The 23,802-nt window shown below is 36.8% G+C and overlaps 1 protein-coding gene across 1 annotated transcript in view; it reads right to left on the bottom strand.

Annotated features, from left to right (window-relative positions):
- The window catches only part of LOC306878577 (disintegrin and metalloproteinase domain-containing protein 22-like), a gene marked incomplete at its 3' end in the record, with an annotated part of 57,690 nt that overhangs the window by 32,804 nt on the left and 1,084 nt on the right, over nucleotides 1–23,802 (bottom strand). Inside the window, exons 3-5 of the mRNA XM_079431002.1 lie at nucleotides 20,161–20,234; nucleotides 9,691–9,757; nucleotides 2,914–2,996 (exon numbers count right to left, since the gene is read on the bottom strand). Coding sequence (XP_079287128.1) covers nucleotides 2,914–2,996; nucleotides 9,691–9,757; nucleotides 20,161–20,234 — 224 coding nt within the window. The remainder of the gene's footprint in view (nucleotides 1–2,913; nucleotides 2,997–9,690; nucleotides 9,758–20,160; nucleotides 20,235–23,802) is intronic.

The following is a 23,802-nucleotide window of genomic DNA, read 5'->3' as shown; positions in this document are numbered from 1 at the left end:
AATTGATAAGAATTTTTTGGCAGAAAATCAGCATCTTAGAATAATTTTGAAGGATCATGTGACACTGAAGACTAAAGTAATGATGCTGAAAATTCAGATTTACATCACAGGAATAAATTACACTTTAAAATATATTAAAATAGAAAATTGAAATTGTTAAATTATTTTTACTGTATTTTTGATTAAATAAATGCAGCCTTGCCAGCATAAGAAACTTGCCAAGTTATTAAAAACTTAATAACCCCAAACGTCTGAGCAATAGTGTAATTTTTAATCATGAGATGTTTCCCTTTAAAACATGTTTGTTTATTGCAAAGAACAAACCTATATTTAACAAATATACATGTTCTTTTATACTAAAGTGCATAATTAAAAATGATAAAAAGAAATGATTTAACATAGGTCAGTTCTAGTATTAATTTTCATGAATTTATTTTGGATTTATTATTTAATCATAGTTTTTGTCTGTTGATGAAAATATTCTTTAAATTTAGTCAATATGTTATCATTATTTATTCGTTTTAATCGATTTTACTAAAATTACATATATACAGTGGTGTGAAAACGTGTTGGCCGCCTTCCTGATTTTTTATATTTTTGCATGTTTGTCACACTTTAATGTTTCAGATCATCAAACAAATTTAAATATTAATCAAAGATAACACAAGTAAACACAGCATGCAGTTTTTGAATTCAAAAACAAAATCCAAACCCACATGGCCCTGTGTGAAAAAGTGCTTGCCCCCTAAACCTAATCACTGGTTGGGCCACCCTTAGCAGCAACAACTGCAATCAAGCATTTGCGATAACTTGCAATGAGTCCGTTACAGCGCTGTGGAGGAATTTTGGCCCACTCATCTTGGCAGAATTGTTGTAATTCAGCCACATTGGAGGGTTTTCGAGCATGAATCGCCTTTTTAAGGTCATGCCACAGCATCTCAATAGGATTCAGGTCAGGACTTTGACTAGGCCACTCCAAAGTCTTCATTTTGTTTTTCTTCAGCCATTCAGAGGTGGATTTGCTGATGTGTTTTGGATCATTGTTCTGCTGCAGAACCCAAGTTCGCTTCAGCCTGAGGTCACGAACAGATGGCCGGACATTGTCCTTCAGGATTTTTTGGTAGACAGCTGAATTCATGGTTCCATTTATCACAGCAAGTCTTCCAGGTCCTGAAGCAGCAAAACAGCCCCAGACCATCACACTACCACCACCATATTTTACTGTTAGTATGATGTTCTTTTTCTGAAATGCTGTGTTACTTTTACGCCAGATGTAATGGGACACACACCTTCCAAAAAGTTAAACTTTTGTCTCGTCAGTCCACAGAGTATTTTCCCAAAAGTCTTGGGCATCATCAAGATGTTTTCTGGCAAAACTGAGACGAGCCTTTATGTTCTTTTTGCTCAGCAGCAGTTTTCGTCTTGGAACTCTGCCATGCAGGCCATTTTGGCCCAGTCTCTTTCTTATGGTGGAGTCATATGGTGGACCTTAACTGAGGCAAGTGAGCCTGCAGTTCTTTAGATGTTGTTGTGGGGTCTTTTGTGACCTCTTGGATGAGTCGTCGCTGCGCTCTTGGGGTAATTTTGGTCGGCTGGCCACTCCTGGGAAGGTTCACCACTGTTCCATGTTTTCTCCATTTGTGGATAATGGCTCTCACTGTGGTTCGCTGGAATCCCAAAGCTTTAGAAATGGCTTTATAACCTTTGATAGATCTCAATTACTTTCTTTCTCATTTGTTCCTGAATATCTTTGGATCTCAACATGATGTGTAGCTTTTGAGGACATTTTGGTCATGTGGGTTTGGATTTAGTTTTCCCTTCATAAAAAAAACCCTTCATTTAAAAACTGCATGTTGTGTTATCTTTGATTAATATTTAAATTAGTTTGATGATCTGAATCATTAAAGTGTGAAAAACATGCAAAAAAATCAGGAAGGGGGCCAACACTTTTTCACACCACTATATTTATCTGATCAACTAAAATGAGTACACAAATATTTTATATTAATTAATTTAAACATATATCAACATTTAACAAATACCATGTGAACACTGTCCTGAAATAATAACTTTACAATGAGTACACTGTACTGTAATACAATATGTTGAATTATTTATTCTTCAGTGAATTCAAATAAACAACAACAGCAATTAATTTCATCCTAAATCTGAGAGGATGTAATTCTTTGAGGAGAAGATATTTAAATGTAAATGTTTGAGCGTGATGACTATGAATGTGAAGAGCCCTGCTGCTCTATTTCTGAGCTACATCTGACCTGACTCTGTGCATTCAGATACAGAGAGAGAGACAGAGAGAGAGAGAGATGGAGCTGACCTGACTCCTTCTCTCACTAAAAATACAGACGAAAGGAACTGAGCTATCCCAGAGGGCCACACAGAGAGGTGGTGTATGTGAGTAAGGCTCTATAGAGACTAAATCAATTCTCCTCAGGCACACGAGTGGCTCAGCAATACAGTTAGGTTTACTTCAGCTATGCAGAGAAAACAGCAGGAAGCCAATAATACAAACATAAATCTTACAAACACAACAAATATTACATTTTCAGCTTGCAGCAGTGGATCAAAAGGCCAGACATGATCAGGGGAGAACGACAGAAAAAAAACACACATGCAAGCACAAAGAGCACTGAGAGCATCAGTGTGTGATATGAGAGGAGGATAATAGCATGCTGTAATTATACAGCTCTATAATTGTTGAATGGGATAATCACAGCTTTGGCCTGCTAACATGTGTTTATTTATGAATGTGTCTTAGAAAGATAGAGACAATTCTATGGGCAACTGTAAGTAAACAGCATGCAGTCAAAACTAAAGCATGTCACGCTGCTTTTGTAAACCGGTGTGTGTTTGCTTGTTCATTCAGACATGCAGCACATCTATTGAGGGACTTACTGCAATCCATGGCAAGTTGAAAGTGCAACATATGACTTCGGGATATCACGTATTTTCCCATGGTAGTAACAGTGTTCTCCACCCTGTAGGGAGAAACAAATAATAATCACAAACAGCACATACTGTTAATGGCTTTAAATGTGGCTAATTCAATCATAATTCAGTAAGGAAATTCAGAAGAACCACCCCTTTTATAATATTAGATTTATTGTTTTGTTTTTAACCCAAGTGCTGCATAATGTGAATTGGATTGGATTGGATTCAATTTATTGTCATTGCACATGTAGGTACATGGCAACGAAATGCAATAAAGAAGAAGAAATACAGCATAACATGAGGAAAGAGAGGAGAAAAAAATTGTCCTCACACTACGCTCCTGAACGAGAGTGCAGTGTGAGAACAGACAAAAACCTCAGCATAGAGCACAGTCAACACAGGAACATAACTTGCATATTAATCCTAGTTCAGACGAAACAGCCATCCGGCCAGCAGCCATTACAGCGCAAACACACAGACCCGTTATCACTGACAGGATGAAGCGACGAAGGCGTGGGATGGGGGGTAGGGAGGTGTATGAGTGTGTGTATGTGTAAGTTCGTGTGAGTTCGTATGCCTTGAAATCCGTTTCGCCAGCACTCCAAACCAGTCGACTTAGTTCGCAGGTTGTGATGCGACATAGCAATTGCCATGGAAACGACCTTGGACAGAGCACAAGCGCCCGACAATAACAAGGTGTGTTTCAGAGGCGACCGCTCTGCCTACAGCCTCCATCATGACGGGCAGCCTTGAGAGGTTTTGGATAGCCAGTCCCGTCTCCTTAATTTTCTGATAATTTAGGGCAACGCCTAATCCAAATAGCAGAAACCCAGTTATCATTGTTCCGAATAAGAAGATGTCTTCAATGTCCTCCACGGAGAGAGCCGCCAGACACACGACCCGCCATCTCTCCCATGCGTCCATCGTGTAGCCAGCAACAAACGTCCCAGCGGGACATTCCGGTTCTCCAGATCCCGCTTTCCTAGTCGAGAAGATGGTGTCAATTGCGTTAAGAGACCAGTTGATCAGATCCATAATTTCGGTTTTGTAAATAGTGCAGCGAGAGTCTCTTAAGAAGGACAGGACAATACTAGAGAGCAAGCAGGGAAGTTCAGGATAGGGAGGGAGGGAAGAAAAATGCGACCGCCTTCGAACAGAGCCAAACGAGAAAGCAGCTGTTACCGGATTTGTTATTCATCTGTTATGCATAATCATGATTTGCTTCCATCAGTTTCCAAATAAAAACGGAAAATAATCAAACGAGACTAGGTAGGTTGAATTTTATGTTATAATTAAAAAATTTACGATATTTAGTTTTTTGTTGTTGTTGTTTTATAACAGTTAGCTTCAGTGTTCCAAGAGCTGCTAAATTAATAAAAGTAAATGTAAATTTGCAATAGTGGTGGGGTTTTTAAATGAGTCTTTCTGTATGTTACATCATTACGCCAGTAGGTGGCGACAAGTTACTGCCGTTATGAGTGAATCACCGACTCATTCTTTGAATCGATTCGTTCTCTATGAGCGAGTCATGGCATCATTCATTAAACTGATTAGTTAATAAATGCTGATTCATTCAAGAATGAAAACACTGAGTCACTGAATCATTCATTCAACAGAAGGATTAAAAAACGCTGATTTATTTGGGAACTAAACGCCACTGTGTTACTCAGACACGCAATGGTTCTGATGTGGGTTTGTCTGGCACTATTTTCCTTGGCAGTTAAAAGTAACAGGCATTATTCTGTCTAAGTGTGAACGTAATTAATGTGCGCTGTTACTTAACATTAACTTATTGTATATTCAACTTGTATAAAAGCAATATCATTAATAAGGTCAAGATTTTTGTATTTTATGTTGACATTAAATGTTTAAATTCTGCATGTGTGTGGGTTAATATTTATACTGGTCACTTTTGTTTATACTGAAGTGATCAGAAGACTTGTAAGAGTATTCCAGAGTGTGTATGTTATTTATGTGTAATGTTTTTAGTGTAAGTGCTCGACTGCCATTAGGGCTGCAGGTTTTCGCTTCCTGCTTTTTCTCAGAGGACTAAGGCTGCAGCATTTACCAGCAGATCAATTTAATTTCATCCCTCTCTCTTTCTCTCTCTCTGCAAAGGACAAAAAGCATCATATGCTGAGATTTATCTATTCCTTTGCTGCTCTCTTTCCTTTAGCTTGTTCTGGAGCACTTCTGCCTCTTTTTTTCCACATGTAGCACTTTCTGTCCTCAAGAGTTCTCAGCTAATCAAGAGCCGAGGGCAGTCTCCACCACACACACACACACACACACACACACACACACACAGACATTCCTGAAGAGTGCAGTTGTTGTAGAGACAGCCCCTTTTCAGACTAATGACCCAGCATGTATTAGTGCCTAGAATCACAGAGAGATAAGCTGTATCCAAAATGTAAAAAATGCTGCCTTCTCATGCAGTATATAAAGGTAAAAAGGTACTGAAGGATTTGAATTTGGGATCATCTTTAACATGAGAAGATGCCTGAAATTGTATAAAATACATTGTCGTTCAAAATTTGGGGGGCATTAAGAATTTTTTTAGAAAGACATTTATACAACCAGGACACAATAAACTGATCTTTCTATTTATCAAAGAATCCTATCAAATGTATCACGGTTTCCACAAAAATATTAAGCAGCAAAATCAGTTTTTAACACTGATAATAATAAGAAAAGCTTCTGTAAATTCAGCATTGCATCACAGGAATAAAATTACATTTTAAAGTATATGAAAATACAAAACAGTTATTTTAAATTGCAATAATATTTCATATTTTTTCTGTTTTTGCTGATCAAATAAATGTAGACATAGTGAGACTTCTTTCAAAAAACATTTGAACAGTAGTCTGTTTATTATTTGTAGTTTATACACACTGGTATACATAAAAAATTATCAATGGCATTTTAAGTCAACAGCTATTTTCTCAAGATAATTTTTTTTTATCACAGCTTCCAAAAAACATACAGGAAATAAACGTTGCACATAGTTTCTCATCTAATTTTATAGAATATTTATTTGTATAAAATGTTTTTTTTTTTATATGCAATTTATTTTCACTTAAATCATAAATTAAATTAAATTAAATTCACTTAAGTCATATTTTTATATTTAATTAAAAATATTGTTTTTCCACCTATTTACATGTAGTGTTTCTTCAGCAGGTGAAAATATATAACATAAACTATATAAGGAATTATCCTTTGTAATCGTTTTTTTTTTTTAATAGAACTGTTTTTTGAGACGTTTATATTCAAGAAAAAATAATCTAAAATACTAATGATAATCTTAAAACCTACTGTTTCCCTTTCCTTCTGATTTCCTTAATTAGGTTGTCAGCATGTATGCTTTAAAACCAATTAATGAAACCGATTATCGTTGTTGTGGTCAAACCTCAGCCTAGATAAAAAAGGGAAGTGGTGTGTGGCCAAATATGGTGACCCATACTCGGAATTTGTGCTCTGCATTTAACCCATCCAAGTGCACACACACAGCAGTGAACATACACCCGGAGTAGTGGGCAGCCAATGCTGCGGCACCCAGGGAGCAGATGGGGGTTCGGTGCCTTGCTCAAGTCTCACCTCAGTCATGATATTGAGGGTAGAGAGAGTGTTGGTTATTCACTGCCCCCACCTTCAATCCCTGCCGGACCTCGAACCCACGACCTTCGGGTTACAAGTCCGACTCTCTATCCATTAGGCCACGACTGCCCTCTATGTGAGATACCACATATCTATATGTGGTATCTCACAAAATCGCAAGACGTCTTCTTTTAGATCCACCAATAAGATATAGGTACATCTCAAAAAATGTGAATATCTTTAAAAACTTCATTTTTTTTGGAACTTATTTCAAAAAGTGAAACTTTCATATGTATTTTACATTCATAACATGTAAAGTAAGACATTTCAAAAGTTTTTTTGTTTTAATTTTGATGATTAGAGCTTACAGCTCATGCGAGTCAAAATCCAGTATCTCAATATATTAGAATATTTATATTTGAGTTTCATTAAACGACCATCTCTATAGTATAAATTCAGGGTATCTCTTGTTCTTTGAAACCACAATAATGGGGAAGACTGCTGACTTGGCAATGGTCAGAAGACAATCATTGACACCCTCCACAAAGAGGGTAAGTCACAGAAGGTCATTACTGAAAGGAGTGGCTGTTTACAGAGTGCTGTATCAAAGCATATTAAATGCAAAGTTGACTGGAAGGAAGAAATTGGGTAGGAAAAGGTGCACAAGCAACAGGGATGACCGCAAGCTTGAGAATACTGTCAAGCAAAGCTGATTCAAACACTTGGGAGAGTTTCACAAGGAGTAGATTGAAGCTGGAGTCAGTGCATCAAGAGTCACCAAGCTCAGACGTCTTCAGGAAAAGGGCTACCAAGCCACTTCTGAAAGAGAAACAACGGCAGAAGCATCTTACCTGGGCTAAGGAGAAAAAGAACTGGACTGTTGCTCAGTGGTCCAAAGTCCTCTTTTCAGATAAATTTACATTTTGCATTTCATTTGGAAATCAATGTCTGGAGTCTGGAGGAAGACTGGAGAGGCACAGAACCCAAGCTGCTTGAAGTCCAGTGTGAAGTTTCCACAGTCAGTAATGATTTGGGGTGCCGTGACGTCTGCTGGTGTTGGTCCATTGTGTTTTATCAAGTCCAGAGTCAATGCAGCCGTCTACCAGGAGATTTTGGAGCACTTTATGCTTCCATCTGCTGACAAGCTTTATGGAGATGCTGATTTGCTTTCCCAGCAGGACTTTAGCACCTGCCCACAATGCCAAAATCACTTCCAAGTGGTTTGCTGACCATGATATTACTGTGCTTGATTGGTAAGCAAACATGCCTGACCTGAACCCCATATGGAATCTATGGTATATTCTCAGAGAAAGATGAGAAACAGTCGATCCAACAATCCAGACGAGCTGAAGGCTCAATAGTGCCTCAGCAGAGCCACAGGCTGATCGCTTCCATGCCATTCCTCACTGATGCTGGAGTTTGTGCTAAAGGAGCTCTGACAAAGAATTGAGTGCATAAATGAACATACTTTAAAGAACTTGAACTTTTCTGATTTGCAAATCCTTTTTTTGATAGATCTTAGGAAATATTCTAATATTTTGAGATACTGGATTTTGACTTTCATGAGCTGTAAGCTCTAATCATCAAAATTAAAACAAAAAAACTTTTGAAATGTCTTACTTTACATGTAATGAATCTAAAATATATATGAAAGTTTAACTTCTTGAAATAAGTTACAAAAAAAATTAGATTTTTCACGATATTCAAATTTTTTGAGATGTACCTGTATGGTCTCAGAGAAATATACATGTAGGGCTTCTATAGATATGATAGCATTTTTGTATGATTCATATAATCCCTTTGTATTTATTAAATCTGTAGTTAAACTAAGAGGTTGTTCACCATTGCAGCGGGGAGATGAAGCTAAATATATCTGTGTTTCTGCTCTAGAATCCCTTCAGTGACTTTCTTTCTCTCTCTTCATCCTCTGTCTCTTCATCCATCTCTCTGTTATTCCCTCCTCTCTCATAGAATCCACCGCTCTATTTTTTTATTCATCCATAAAAGCAAAACAGCGCCTAAAGTGCCCTTGTAACCATACATGCACAATATTTCCTCAGGCTTTATAGGCTGGGTTGTGGGCGTAAGGCCTCTGTGGATCTGAATGTCTTCACTGAAGCCTTCATGACAATTAAACTCAGATCAATAAAAAATCATAAAACATGTTAAACGGACTGTATCAAATTTAAATCACAGAATATGGGCTCTTTAGTGTCTAAAGGATAACAGAGAACCTTGGGATGTCCATTCCACTATGCATATTCTATATAAAATACACACCTTGACACAATGATGGTGTCCAACATGCAGCACACAAATAGGACACTGTATCCCTGCTCCTGTGTGAGTGTGTGACAGGAACAACCTGCCACTGGGCTAAAACAAGCAAACACCTTCTGCTCTGGGCTTGATGTATCCCATCTGAACACACACGTGCCTCAGTACACTGACAGAATGAAGCTGAGAGTCCCAGAGTGGCTCAAAGACACAGATCTGATCAGACTATAGTCACTGTCCCAGAGTGAAACTCAGTCATAGAGTGGAACAAGGCATTTAAATGAATTATTCAGGTAAATGTTTACTGTAACATTGAAAAAAAATTGGGACTACTTTTCTAAGTGGTAAAACCTCTGGTTAAGTGCTACCAACCTTATTTGTGTGGAAGTTTTTAAGCTCCAGAAAACAACATCCAATATTATCAGATCACCACAGAGTATTTTTATGCCTAAAGTTTTTTGGTTGTATCCACCTTATTCTTCAACGCAGAAGTAAGCCTATGGCAGAGACTTCCGGTTCATTAGCCGCTATAGGAAAATAACGAGAAGAATAACAACATGCAGTAAACGGTAAAACTGTTTGCACTACAAACCAGTGTGTTCATAATTAAGATAATACATTAAAATAATGAAGTAAGACACACCAATTTGCAATATCAAGCAGCAAAACGAGCTGTTTTGTACAGCTTCAATATAGCTGGACGCAGATGACACTAGAAGCCAGTCCCATAAAAATTACATAATAGAATAAGGTGGAACACTTTTTCAAACATATTTTTGTGGATTAATAATGAGCTAAAGGTATAAGATACTTCTGGTCTAAAGCAGATATTTATTTGATATTGAAACGAGAGTTTATACTCACTTTGTTGACAACTGAATTCCCCTCCTCTGGTATGTGTCTCTCAATGTAATTTGATGATAGAAGATCACTGCAAAAAAGAGCAAAAATACACAGTTGGTAAAAAGTTTTACATTTTCACTAAAATTATTTAATGAACTTATATACAAATTAATTTAAATAAAACAAATCACATAAATCATTAGAGTACAGAAAAATTATTGCATTTCCTAAAGGAGATAGCAGTGCTTGCAAAGCATCAAAAGAATAAAAGTGTCACATAAGATTTTAAGCTTTGGTTCAGAAGACACAGTCTGCAATGTAATGGCAGTGTATAAATGCAAGAGAGGAAAGACCAAACAGATTTCAGTGTGTAAATACTATAATGATGCGATCACAATTTATGCAATACCTCAGATTTCATAAAGAGGTTGAAAGCTTGCAAAAGCCCAAAATATGCTATGCTGTATATATATTTTAAGCTGAAGCTTAAAAAAAATACTTGCTGAAAATTTCTGGAGAAATAGAAAATAAAGAAAAATTGACTGCCTGATGAATATCGGCACTGTAAATATGATTCATCATCCTCCCAAACACTTCAGTCCTGGTGATACTGGCATCACACATTTAATGAGCAGATCAAATCAACACTCATGTCACTCATACATTCTGCTTATCTAACAGAGGACTGAAATGGAACAGAATCTGGAATGGAATCTGTGTTCCAACACTAAGAGTCATGAGCACAGTTAACCTGCGGAGAGATCCACGGCTGATTTCATACATCACAACTCACTAACATTAAGTTGTGTTCAAGGACACTTCAGTGTGTGGCAAAGCTGTGCTCAAGAAGTTGTTCACAAACTGTGGCGAGAGATTCACTGGGAGAGCACACTGTTCCCCTGGAGGAGGATACTGAGTGACTGTAGCATGTAAATAAAACCTATAGGAGCCAAATGATACAATTGCAATCATCACGAAATGGCAATGTAGCGAAAAACAGACTGAGCGCAGGAGGAGAGACGGGTGAAAGTGTCTCGCAGCAGGAGCTCTGAGAAATCAGTTACCGTGAGCTCATCGCTACGACAATCACAGCATGACATCAAACCAGCCTTTAAAGACAGAAACACACATCTTCAACAGCAGTTCACTACAGCAGGTGATTAGCAGGGTATTTATGGAGCTGCAGTGCTGTAACGGATAATACAAAAAAAGTTTGCAATTAGAGATTCATTCTGTGGTAAATGCAAATGTACATCAAATAATTGTGACTGTGAAACAGAAGGGGAGGGCACGGATCACAAGCTGACTCTCCCCCTCCTGTCTCTCATTCCCCCACTCCCATATATGTTCCTGTTTTTCTGTTCCTCGTTGTGAGTAGATTGTTTTGTCCTTGCTAGTGTTCTGTGTGAGAATCTCGCTTCTTTATTCTGACCCTCTGTTCCCTTGTGCTGCAGGACTCGTAGCACGGAGATCCAGCAGCTTGTGTGGTCCGCAGACACTGCCGACCAGCTCTGGAATCTCCACTTCCATAAGCAGCTGTTAAATATTGGCTTATGTTATTTTGTGTTTTGGTGGAAGGAGAAGGAGAATAAAAGTTTCTCCTTCTCTAACTCAGGTGGGTGAATTGAGAAAAATTGGCTGACAATAATCTTTTCTAACTGACCATGAAACTGCACTTTGTCTTAAATAAACTAACAAATAAATAAATAAAAGTTTTATTATGTTAAAAATATAATATTTACTTTAATATTTTCCTTATTTGACAATTTTTCAAGATATTCAAAGTATATTTAGTATTTTTTTCATGCAGACGACCTTTGGGGATCTCAGTTACCAGTAGAATCAAATACCTGTCATGTGTTGGTACTGTCCCAGTCTAAGCAGAGGTGGAAATCTGCAGGATATTTCGCTTTGTGAAATGCGAAGGTAAAGGCTGATAACAGATTTCTGCTTTAATTGCTTTGGGATTTGAATTATTTATAACGAAAGCCCCACAATTCCCCATCCCATTCCAATCCATTCCTCTTCACACACACCCTGCCCTACAAACATTTTAATATGGCGCTGTCACATGACTACAAAATGACTCTCATTTCTCATGTAAAGCTTAATGGACTGGTCTATTGTATGAGACAGACAAAGAGAGAGCGAGACATGCTAATTAAAGAAGAGAGAGAAACCAGAGGAACAGAAATGAAAGGGTTTACAGAAGAGAGAACAGATTGTGTGTGAAGTAGTGCTGTATTATCTGTGTGTGTGTGTGTGTGTGTGTGTGTGTGCATGTTTATGTGGTTTATGAGGACACAAATTTGTATAATGACATGGGTATGACAGAGGTATTACAATATGAAGGTGGTTTATGAGGACACTGCCTATGTCCCCGAATTCAAAAGGCTTAAAAAACATACTAAATGGTGTTTTTTTGAAAATCTAATAATGCACAAAGTCTCCTGTGAGGGCTAAGTTTAGGTGTAGGGTTGGTGTAGGGCAATAGCACACACAGTTTGTTCAGTATAAAAACCATTACGCCTATGGAGAGTCCCCATAAACCACAAAAACCAACATGTGTGTGTGTGTGTGTGTGTGTGTGAGGTGAAGAGGTTCTGTTACAGAGATTTTATCTGTCCCAAAACCTAGTGACCTGCCTACCTGGACAGCATTTTAAAGCATTACGCCATAATTATGCTGCCACCAGTAATACCTCCAACCAACTTTTAAGACAGCACTGCATGTGTCCTTTCCAAAGACAGACATCCCAGGATGCATGGCTCAAAAATGAATTTCTTTACAATACACTTGTGTATGCTATGACATTTTATGCTTATGTGTATCGTATCGTATGGTTAGCTTAGCAACATGCTAATGCCAACCTCTATTGTAACCACCAAGGTTTTTGTTATGCTCTGCCCCTTTCTCACTTAGACAAACTTCACAGAGTCCTATTTGAATGAATGTAATTTTGAATGAAATTTCAGTGAAAGGCATCATTTTGAGTTCCTTCCTCAGCAAGGAAACATCAAATTGCTAAAAAGTGAAAGTAAAGACATATATTGTTACAAAAGATTTCTCTTTCAAATAAACATATTTACAATTTTCTGTTAATCAAAGAATCCTGAAAAAAAATAATAACTTCCATAAAGATATTAAGCATCACAACTGTTTTCAACATTGATAATATTATAATGAGTTCTAAAGGATCATGTGACACTTAGAGTAATGATGCAGAAAACTCAGCTTTGTCATCGCAGGAATAAATCACACATTAAAATATATGAAAATAGAAAAAAGTTATTTTAAATTGTAATAATATTTTACAATATTACAGTTTTTACTGTATTTTTGAGAATATAGTTCTTACAAAAAAATAAAAATTTATAAGACAAGTTTATGTTTTTTCTTCTGTCTCCTGCATATGCACATATTCAGCACCTTTAGAGATTATGGCGTGTGTAAGTCTGATTCTAGACCCTGGAGACCAGCAGAAGAACATCTCCCGTGAGGACAGGACACCATCCAGCACAGCTGGAGACCCCAATCTCTGATCTAATTAGCACTCAAACACATACAAGTTCACTTTTTAGATGGCACACTTAAAATAAGTGTAAACAAATGTTAGTAGCAGACGTAGTGTGTTGTTTCCACAATTTATATTCCATGGAAATATGCAGACTTGCTCAATTCTGATTCCTGCTGTGATTCATGTGCGTTTGAGATTAAGTCTCTCAAATTCATGTGTGTTTGAGATTAAGTGACGCAAAATCCTAATAGAGACTCATAGACAGATATAGACAGAAGTACATGCGAGTGTATCTAGAGTGTATTGAGAGATATTAAGACATCAACATCATGTTGTAGTATTGTGTGAGAGCATTTGTGAATGCGTGTGTGTGTATGTGTGTGTGTGTGAGGTTTGGAAAAGCTGAAGTCAGTATTGTGAAGTGTGTGCTGAGCTTTTGCTGTCCAAGAGTTTTTAAACCTGCATCTCTACTTGTGTTCCCAAAGAGACAAAACTACAGCCTCAGCAAACAAAAGACCTGCGAGCAGCCTTATCCACACACATACATTCACAGCACCAACAAATAATCACTACAATTAAATTAAATGTGCACAATAGGAAGAATCAGCTAAATGTAACCATAAAACATGCATGAACACACACGTACACACACAGGGAAGGTCTTTACAATGTAAGACAGAATTGGTGTATTTCACAGAGAGACCCTTCCCCCCATAAGAATACGTATTCTGAAGGAACAGGTGCAGTTCTTCCCATTGTGAACATGTGTGTGTTTCACCAGCTCCTCCCACTGAGCTTATTAATATCAAATATGTTCATTATTTACACCGATTTGCCTTCACAATTAAATCCCCCAATGACTCACAATCTTAACACAATCCATACCAGGCTTCCCATACCGTTTGGTTTGGTCAGTGAATTTACATTATGTGTATGTGTGTATATATATATATATATATGTGTGTGTGTGTGTGTGTATGTGTGCATATGTGCAAAGCTCAGTCACCTAGGTGTAACCAACAAATCGATAAAAAGGTGTTTTACATTACATAAACATCATTTAAACAACACCACAAAAGCATTTTCAGAAATGCCTTGAAGCGAAAGCAGAATATTGGCAGACTGTTAATGAACAATACCTCTCAACACTGGCACAGTTCTGGTTCTCACACCTTCATTACACCATTAGTTAAGAAACAACACAAGGAAGATCACTAAAAATAAATGTGCCACAACATGCAGAACAAACCAGTTTGGCCAAATGATCAAATGTTGCATTTGCAAGAGAAAAAAAGGCAAAGAGAGGATAATATAGATGCATTAATTGTGCATTATGCATTAAAAATAGTCATTAGAAATGACTAATCATCTATGTAAAGGGAGTCTGTGTTTATGATGGACAGGTAAAGCAGAATGTCTCAGAACTGCTTCTGAAAATATCTTGCATCACTTTACATGTGAGCACTTCTGAGACTCTGATGCCAGCTGTTTTTCCCGACTCTATCTCTCTCAGATCTCTCTCCTCCTTCATCACACACCCACACAGACTCAAGGGTGCATGAAGGATGTTGGTTGGTCAGACTTTCACTCTCCCTCCATCCAACAACTTATTCACTTTCTCTCTCTCTCTCTCTGCCTCTTTCTCATGTTTTGTCTAGCTTTCGTTTACTGCGCAGTTTCCTGAAAGGATGGTAAAATGGAGCTGAATAAATGATGGCATAATAAACTCTGTTGTGTCTGCTTAACTGAATACATGACGTTAACTAACCACATTTATTATTACTGCCATATGGGCATTAGATACACTCATTTGTGGCTGAAAACAGAGTACTTCCTGATTGTAACACTGAAACAAGCATTTTCTGCTGCTTTGAAACAATATGTATTGTGAAAAGTGCAATTACTGTACAAATAAACTTTTTTAAAGTGCACCTAAACAATAATTAAGCATAGAGCCCTGTCATAGAATAAATATGCCAATTAACATAGGACGACAACAGAACCAGGAAGAGAAAAAATATTTAGTGAAACCACAAAGAAAGGCACTGAAATAACACATAAACTAAGACACATAGTTTTAACAGTTGTTCACATTTTTTGATGTTTCATTTTTCTAAATGTCATAATTAAAGTCATGAGTAAAATAGTTAAATTTGGGCATACTTTAGGAGAATTTACTTTTATGTATGTAATAAAATGATTACATGTCCTTATGATTTCAATGGCATCAGTGTCTATTGTTGTTATATAAATCTAATTATTTTTGACCCACACCCTTACCCTAAAGTTGGAAAACAAGAATCAGTTGATGTCTAAAAGACTGAGCACTACAAAATAAAACAAAGACAAGAAACCGAAATCTCACACACATGCCTACACTTGCCAAAAAACCCTCAGGTGCAACTGACATCAGAAATGAAACCAATGTGTGTGTCTGGAGGTGGACTCTTTCATGCATGTTGGACACAGTTGATATGAGGATAAATGTTAATGGCAATGCATGAAGTGTATTCATCTGAGGTATATGTGAGGTATATATCTGAGGTATATATCTCAGCAGACGTGTCCTGTCACAGGTTTGATCTGATGAGACGTCACACGTGTGCTGACTAGGTCAGACAGAAGCTAGTAGCAGATGGCAGATGACACTGGGATTCTTCTGCACTGTGTTTTGCTGAGCTCAGACCCTGCATGGAGCCTGTGGGTTTTGCTTACATGGAAATTTTTTAATGTTACTTCAGATTCATTTATAAAATAAACATTATAACATTATACATTATAACTCTTGAGTCTCATAAATTAATATTTAAAAGAAAAAATAATTAATAATAGTCTAGAGACATTTAAGTGCTTGTGAGTATGAGAAAGAAAAGATATGACAGAGATGTTTTGCGTCTCCAAATTGAATGTGTATAGAGTTGGTAAATTTAATTCAAATTTTTGATTCAATTTATTTGATTCATTTTGATTTATTTTGATGATTTATTCATTCTCACTCAATATATATATATATATGTATACACACACACACACATCAAGGCTGCATTTATTTGATCAGAAATACAGTAAAAATATTATTATTATATTATCAATGTTGAAAATGGTTCAATATTGTTTTTGTGGAAAACGTTTTTAGCAAGTTTTATTTTAAATAAAAATCTTTTGTAAGATTAGAAATGTTTTACTGATAAATTTAATGCATTCAAATTTGTTCTAAAATATCAAATAAACACAAAGAGTGAAGAAAAAACGAAATAAAATCTTTCATTATTTAAAAAAATAATGTGAGTTCCATAGTTCCATGAGATTTAGTTAAGATCAATACCTAAAACGTTAAACAAATCTGACATTTTAATACATTTGATTCATAAACAACATTCAAGACACATTCTCTGACGATGTCTAATGGGAATTTTGCTTCACAAGTAAACTTTATTTGTTTTAAGGAGGTTTAGATGAGGGCACTGGAAAGCAAGACAAATATGGAATTTATCACACAATTATCAAAGATTTGATATTAATGGCTGATTTGTCTGCATTGATTTCTGATTCAGAGGTGAGCTTGTGATTGTTTGTTATCTGTTCAGAGTTGCAGCTGTCTGTTCCCACCCCCCCAGCATCAGCAATATCTGACAGATTTTAATGGTTCCTTTATGCCACATGGTCCGTCGTCAGGACGACACAGCGTGATTGAAAAGCAGAAAACACATTTGCTCCAACCGCTTTAATCAAACACACTCATTCATTATTCAGAACGCGTGAGAGGGTGCAGGGGGCAAGCCAGAGTGTGTGTGTGTGTGTGGACTATTGGAATTTGAGTCACATTCAAATAATACAAGCAAAACAAGATTTTTTGAACATAATACAAATATGTCAATCCGATTGCTAAACTATAGATGACACACAATTATCATATGAAAACAAACTTGAAAATAGGTCTCATCTGGAGGCCGGAGAAAAGCCAAATGCACACAAACACACACACAAACAAGTGAAGAAAATCCCTAAGACTTTAGAAACTCACAGAGAGAGGTGAGAGAATGAGAACGAAAGAATGAATTGGTTTCCTAGGTGGAAGCTGGGAAAGTAATCTGGACGAGGGCCAGTCGGGACGGATCCAACTGCCAGCTCTCCATGGGTGCAGAAGAACAAACTAAACAGCGCAACATACACACAAACACACTTCTGTGATTCTCTCTGCTTTATACACACAGCACTATTCAAAGGGACAGAGGCAATCAAATCCATCAGAAGGCATTAAAGCAAAAAATATACTGAATAAGACAAGCCACATGCAGACACAGAGAGAGAACATTGACTGATATAATAACCTGTTTCAATGGCTCTAATCCAAAACTTTGTGAGCAGCCTACGCAGACAGGATTTTAAGGTATCAGAGGTACGCTCTTGACGCGACGGCTATTTAAAAAGGTAGCCAGCATGATGAATATGCTGCCTTCTAAAACCTCTGACCAAATTCTACGGCAGCATTGCATGTAAACTTTATGGAGAATGCAATCCCATAATGCACTGCAACAACTTACTCTAGTGCACAAAAGTACCATTGCGCAGTGTGTACTGTGTATGGAACCAAACTGAACAACTAGTTGTTAATGACATATTTAAGTGCGCATCAGAGACATACCTCTCTTCTATAACCCAGGGAAATCCCAGGGAAGGAGGTATGTCTTGACATATTTGTGTTGCCTGATCTTGAAAAAAACAGCAAATAAAGAACCCCATGATAAACTTAAATCCAAATGCTTTATCTTGGAAAAAAGCCACATACCAAAATATCGCAACCTGCATCTGCTTACTTTATTCACTCCAAAAAACTGGATTGATTCACGAGCCAAATTCAAACAACAAGCCCAAAGACGTATATTTAATAAGCGTGCTTATAATAAGTGGACATGGCAACACTGCAAGAGCATGCTTTGACTTATTTGTGCATTTTTATTAAATTACTAACTAAAAAGTATTAAATTATAAGCACTTTTTAAAATAAGTACAAATTAATAATAAAACAACTGCATGTTAAGAACTAAATATAGCACCAAAACGTACAGACAATAATAAAGTAATAAAGGGGCAGTGAGGGAGTTTTCTCAGAATTGATTCTGAGTTTAGCTTTTTTTTTTCACATTATGTGCGATGGCAGTCGAATTTTGTTCTTTGTGTTTATAGCATAGTTGAACAGACAATTGCATTGTATTGGTGAATCTATTTTTTCAAAAGTGAAATCACTGAAATCAACAGTAAAGAGCACTATGACACAAAATGTTGCCGCCATTTGTAGACCACGCTAAATAAGTATGTTTGGAATTTGGAACATAATGTGTACATTTATACATTTGTAAAATCATCAGTGTTAGATTTAGACAGAGCGAGTGACTGAGGATGCAGAAACTGTCAGGTCGCCACTTGAGCTGAACATGATATAAATGGGAAAGACTGCCCTAAAGGCCTAGATGTCCTTTAATATTAACAGCAGTTTTGCATGTCATACTCAAATAAAATGACTCGAAGTGATTAGAATGCCAACAGCACAACACAAAGACTCCATTCACAAAGGGCCTGACAAAAACACAGAGGGAGTTGTATCTTAAAGCCAGATTTTCTCTCCAGTCTCCACCTAGATGTTTTAGGAGAAACACAGACACTGAGGGAGAACACTGAAATATTCATGATGCATTATTATAATGAGATCAAATCTGCTGACTCTGACTCTGTCTGGCACCAGTTTAAAGTACAGAGGCAGTTGTGGTTGTAACAGTAAGAGTTAATGGATTTAATTTATGTGATGAATATGAAAGAAGTGAGGTTATGACTGAGTTTTGGTGCAGACCCATAGGAATTATACAATGAGCATCGGTACAGAAGACAATAAGAAATAAAGCAATTAATAGTTTAGTTTTGTGAATTAGAACTTCAGAGTAATATCAGCTTTAACAAATCACCTTCTAAAGATACAATATTGATTATAGCATCAGGCTGAATCTCTCAAAAACTGTCAAGAACATGCCAGATTGTATTTCTGTCCAAAAGTGACAGAATTTTACAGAATTAACATTAAGTCTGTTTTAAGATGATACGATTTTTTTGTATTGTGTCATTTTCATAACTGTTTCATACTTCAAAATTTATTTAAAAACTAAATATTTGTAATTTCCACATAATTCTCATTACCATAATGCAAGAATTTTTTTTTAATTTGAATTAGTATAATGTAAAGAAATTATAGATTCAGATTGATTTATAGTACAGTATTTATTCAGCATGCCAGTATTTGCTGTACTTTAATTTAGGCTGATTTAAAAAATCAAAATTCATTGTTATTACAGTAAAGAGAATCTAATGAGAATCACAAATGAGTTACAAAAAAGCTCATTACGATAATGAGGATTTGGGGGGATGTGCTAAATTGCACACTATAAATTATGTAAAAATGCAAGAAATCTTTAGGATCCTAATAAGGCTTCATTTTATTTATATAAAATATAACGTTTATTTTTAATTTCAGGTTGGAATATGACCTTGATTTCATGACATAGCATAATATTAGTAGATACATTATGGCATTATGACTTCTAATTCAAAACAATCACAAAATGCAAAAACTGCCACTACAGGACCAGACAAATGAGAACAAGCAAGTAGTGAAAATTGTGATGTTTATCGGTTTTAAGACAACATGTAATATAGGGAATCCTGACAGAAAGAGAGAGCAGAGAAAGAGTGTGGCAGATGCCTTGATCGATACAGTGGTCAGTTCTTTTCCAATCCTTCAGCATAAATCATCAGCCATTATGATCATGCAGTCCATCAGCAGCAACATAAAACCCTTTGCAAATAGATCTGATGGGCATTAGTCATACCTCACACACGTCAGAAACACACACACATACATTGCATTTCTCCAGTGCTTTTCCAAACTCAAAGAGCTACATGACATCCTGGAAGCAGATACTCACTGGTTCAGTTCCACGTCTAAAATGAAGGTCTGTTCGAAGGCCTGCACCTGGAAGCTAGCCTGTGCCATGTGGTTCTGTAAAAGAGATAAAAACAAGACGATACCTGGTCATTCTCATGTCTTGCGATGCCACACATGAGCTGAGACAATAAAAACTGTAAAATTAGAACATATTTGTTATTTTGGGAGAGAGAAATATAATTAGATATTGTTTTTATGACAAACTCCAGTCCTCAGTAGGATTATTCATATTCACCAATTTTTGTCAGTCTAACTGAATTCAATTTAATTTCAGATTCTGAACGTTTTGTTTATATGAACCCTAAACTTTGCAATCTGATTCATATTTTTGTTTACATGTGCATTTACTTCAAGTGTGTTTACATGCAATGTTTTTTTCTAATGATCGCATTCCTTCAGGTCAGCACCACCTTTTCAATCCAATCTAAATTTCATTCTCATTGAGGTGTTAACATGAAGACTTTTCAATCTGATTGAGCATCAATTTGATTACTAATGGATTATTTGGGTGCATACAAAAGTAGCTAGCATCACATGATCCTTCAGAAATAATTATAATATTCTGATTTTGGCTTAAGAAACATTTCTTATTATAATTAATGTTGAAAACAGCTGTGATGCTTAATAACTTCAGGATTCAGGATTGTTTGAACAGAAAATTTGAAAAAGAACATTTATTTGAAGAAGAAATTGTAAAATTGTACTATCACCTTTCTAATGGATTAAAGGGGTTATATGATGTTGCTAAAACATTATTTTGTGTATTTGGTGTAATGCAATGTGTTTACGTGGTTCGAGGTTCAAAAAACACATTATTTTCCACATACTGTACATTATTGTTGCTCCTCTATGCTCCGCGCCGATTTTTACAAAGCTCATCGTTCTGAGAAGCGAGGTGTGCTCTGATTGGCCAGCTATCCAGGGCATTGTGATTGGCCGAATACCTCAAGCGTGTGACGGAAATGTTACACCCCTTACCATGTTGCGATGCCGTGTCCCAGCGCGATGAGATTAAAACAATAAAACCCACTATAAACGAGGCATTTGTTGCATTCAGTGAGGACATAATTACTGATTATGACTCATACGGTCTTTTTATGCGTTGCGCCGCGTAAACATAACACCATGTCTGCATTTGTGATCGTAGAAACGCCAAACAAGCAATACTCTACACAGCTCAAAACTCATGTTTGAATAGTCAGTAGCAAATTCTTTAAATATCGAAATGTACTTACAGGCTGTGAGTCAGAAGCACCAGACTGTCCTTGCAAAGTTGGAATTGCCCCACTTTATAGTGTTCACATCACAGCCATTCATAGTGTTCACATTGTAGGCTTCTCTCTCCAAGGTTCAGGAAACAGTTTGTGTAGTACTGTTCTGGAACAGTGTTGTAAATATAACTTAACCACTGATTTCTTGTTGTGTACTCATTTGGAAGCCCAAACAAAGTACTTTCGCTTTCACAACGAAACACAGCGCCCCCACGACATGGCAGCAGCAACAACAATACTACAGCGACAATAAAAGTTACGCTTTCTTTCATTGCGTGTACGTTTGGGCGGTGCTATGCAAATCTTCCCACACCGTGATGTAGACATGTGGGGGTGTGTTTGAATGAGCCGTTTTAGGAAGGCGTGGCAGAGTCATAACTTTTATAAAGAATATCTCTTTGGGTTTGAGACTTTAATCATTGCAACTTTAAAGATCTTATATATGCACAAAAAGCTTGTAACACTCCAAAAGAAAACATGAAATCGCATCATATGACCTCTTTAATGCATTCTTGTTAATCAAAATATATTTTTATTTCATAAAGAAAAAACTCAAGGTGCCACACATGAGCTGAGACAATAAAAACTGTAAAAATTAGAACATATTTAGTGTGTCGGGAGAGAGAAGTAAAATTAGATGTGGTAATTGCTTTTTTTATTCATCACGGGTACACTTTGATGTGCAGGACGGGTGGCTGTGTGGGTGTGTGTGTGTGTGTGTGTTCGCAGATGGTTAATTCACTGCCTGCTTGGGGCCCATATGGCCAGGGCCGTATAACACCCCCTCAGGGGAAAGAGAAGCTTTTGGGTTGAAGCGCATTGTTCTCATAGCTTGTGAGTGGATGTGTGTGTGTGTGTGTGAGGGGGGCAGACAGGGCAGAAATAGAAGCATATGAGGGAGGTGAGGGGAGTCTAACACCCCCCAGGGAACACACCTCTCCCTAAACCAGCAAAGCCTAGTTATCAATAAAAATGGAAGGAGAACGAAGGGGTGGAAAAAATACGGAGGGGGAGATCCTCTACACTTCACCCATCAGTGACCCCCTGAATGAAGCTACCCTCCCCGAGACACACCCACATCCATCTACTGCCCCTCGAATGAGTGTGTATTTGAGTGTCATGTCTAAACAAGATGCACATTAACACACAAATCTAATAAAGGGATTCAGAGTGTTTTCTAGAAACTATGTAAGATGAGAGGCTGCAGCTTTCTGCCCATTATGTCTTTGAGATCATCGATTGCCGTTTCATCATATTAGCGTTTTAAACTGTTCAACTTGATTTTTTTTTCTGATCTACATTTTGTGTTAAATAAAGAAGATCTAAAATTAGCAAGCTTCTCTTTGTTTGTTTTTTCAGGCATCAGTGAACATCTATAAATAAATATAGTCTTCAGTCTTCAAAAAGATCCAATTGTGAGCCACAACGTGGAGCTAAAAACAGACCTGAGCGTAGCTGAATGTATTTATGAAAAAATATATTTCACTGGCATTCGCTTCTAATCCAATCTCTAATGTAGTATGATATATAACACCAAAACGATTAAATCAATACTATGCATTGGCATGATGAAAAAGCCTTCGTCTCGATTATACAGAGCTCAGCTGCAGACGTCAGACAAAGGGTTAAGCCGCACATGTGCACACACAGCCCGAAACACAAAACAGCGACGTTGGGACACATGTACAGACATTCTAACCGGTCATAGAGACTCGTTACAGTAACGAGGCCAGGAGCGTTTGCATATCTGTGCCTTTGAGGATTATTCAGTCACGCAAAGTATGAGCAAAAAGTACCCGAGCAGTCAGGACAAAATGCCTAGACAATTGAGCTTTCACTCATTCTAATCAGCATATTAACATGATGTCTGAAGAATCATGTGACACTGTAATAGAGTAACGGCTGCTTAAAATTCAACTTTGTAATTGCAGGAATATATGACATTTTAGTCAAATAGAAAACAGTTATTTTAATTGAAATCATATTTCAAAAAATTAGTTTTTACTGTATTTTTGATCAAATAAATGCAACCTTGGTGAAAAACATTCTAAAAATCTTAATTATTCCATACTTTTTACCAGTTATATATATCAGTTTTACTTTCAAACATTAAATACAGCTCATTTGCGAGTTAATGTGATATCAGCTCACTCAGAGTGTCTTGTTCACTATCTTTCAAGCCAGTCAAAGCAAGAACAAAAGAAATGGCATGTCCATAAACCTCTAATAGCATTACACGCTCAACCGAGAAACCAAATACAAGTACATTTGCCAGTTTATTGTTTTTCTTTTATCATCATGGCCCAGGTTTTGAGTCTCTGATTCAATGTTTTGCTGAATAATGGATTGTA

Source organism: Barbus barbus (genome assembly GCF_936440315.1).
Source record: "Barbus barbus genome assembly, chromosome: 12".
NCBI lineage: Eukaryota > Metazoa > Chordata > Actinopteri > Cypriniformes > Cyprinidae > Barbus > Barbus barbus.
This window is presented reverse-complemented; position numbering and strand designations above follow the sequence as displayed.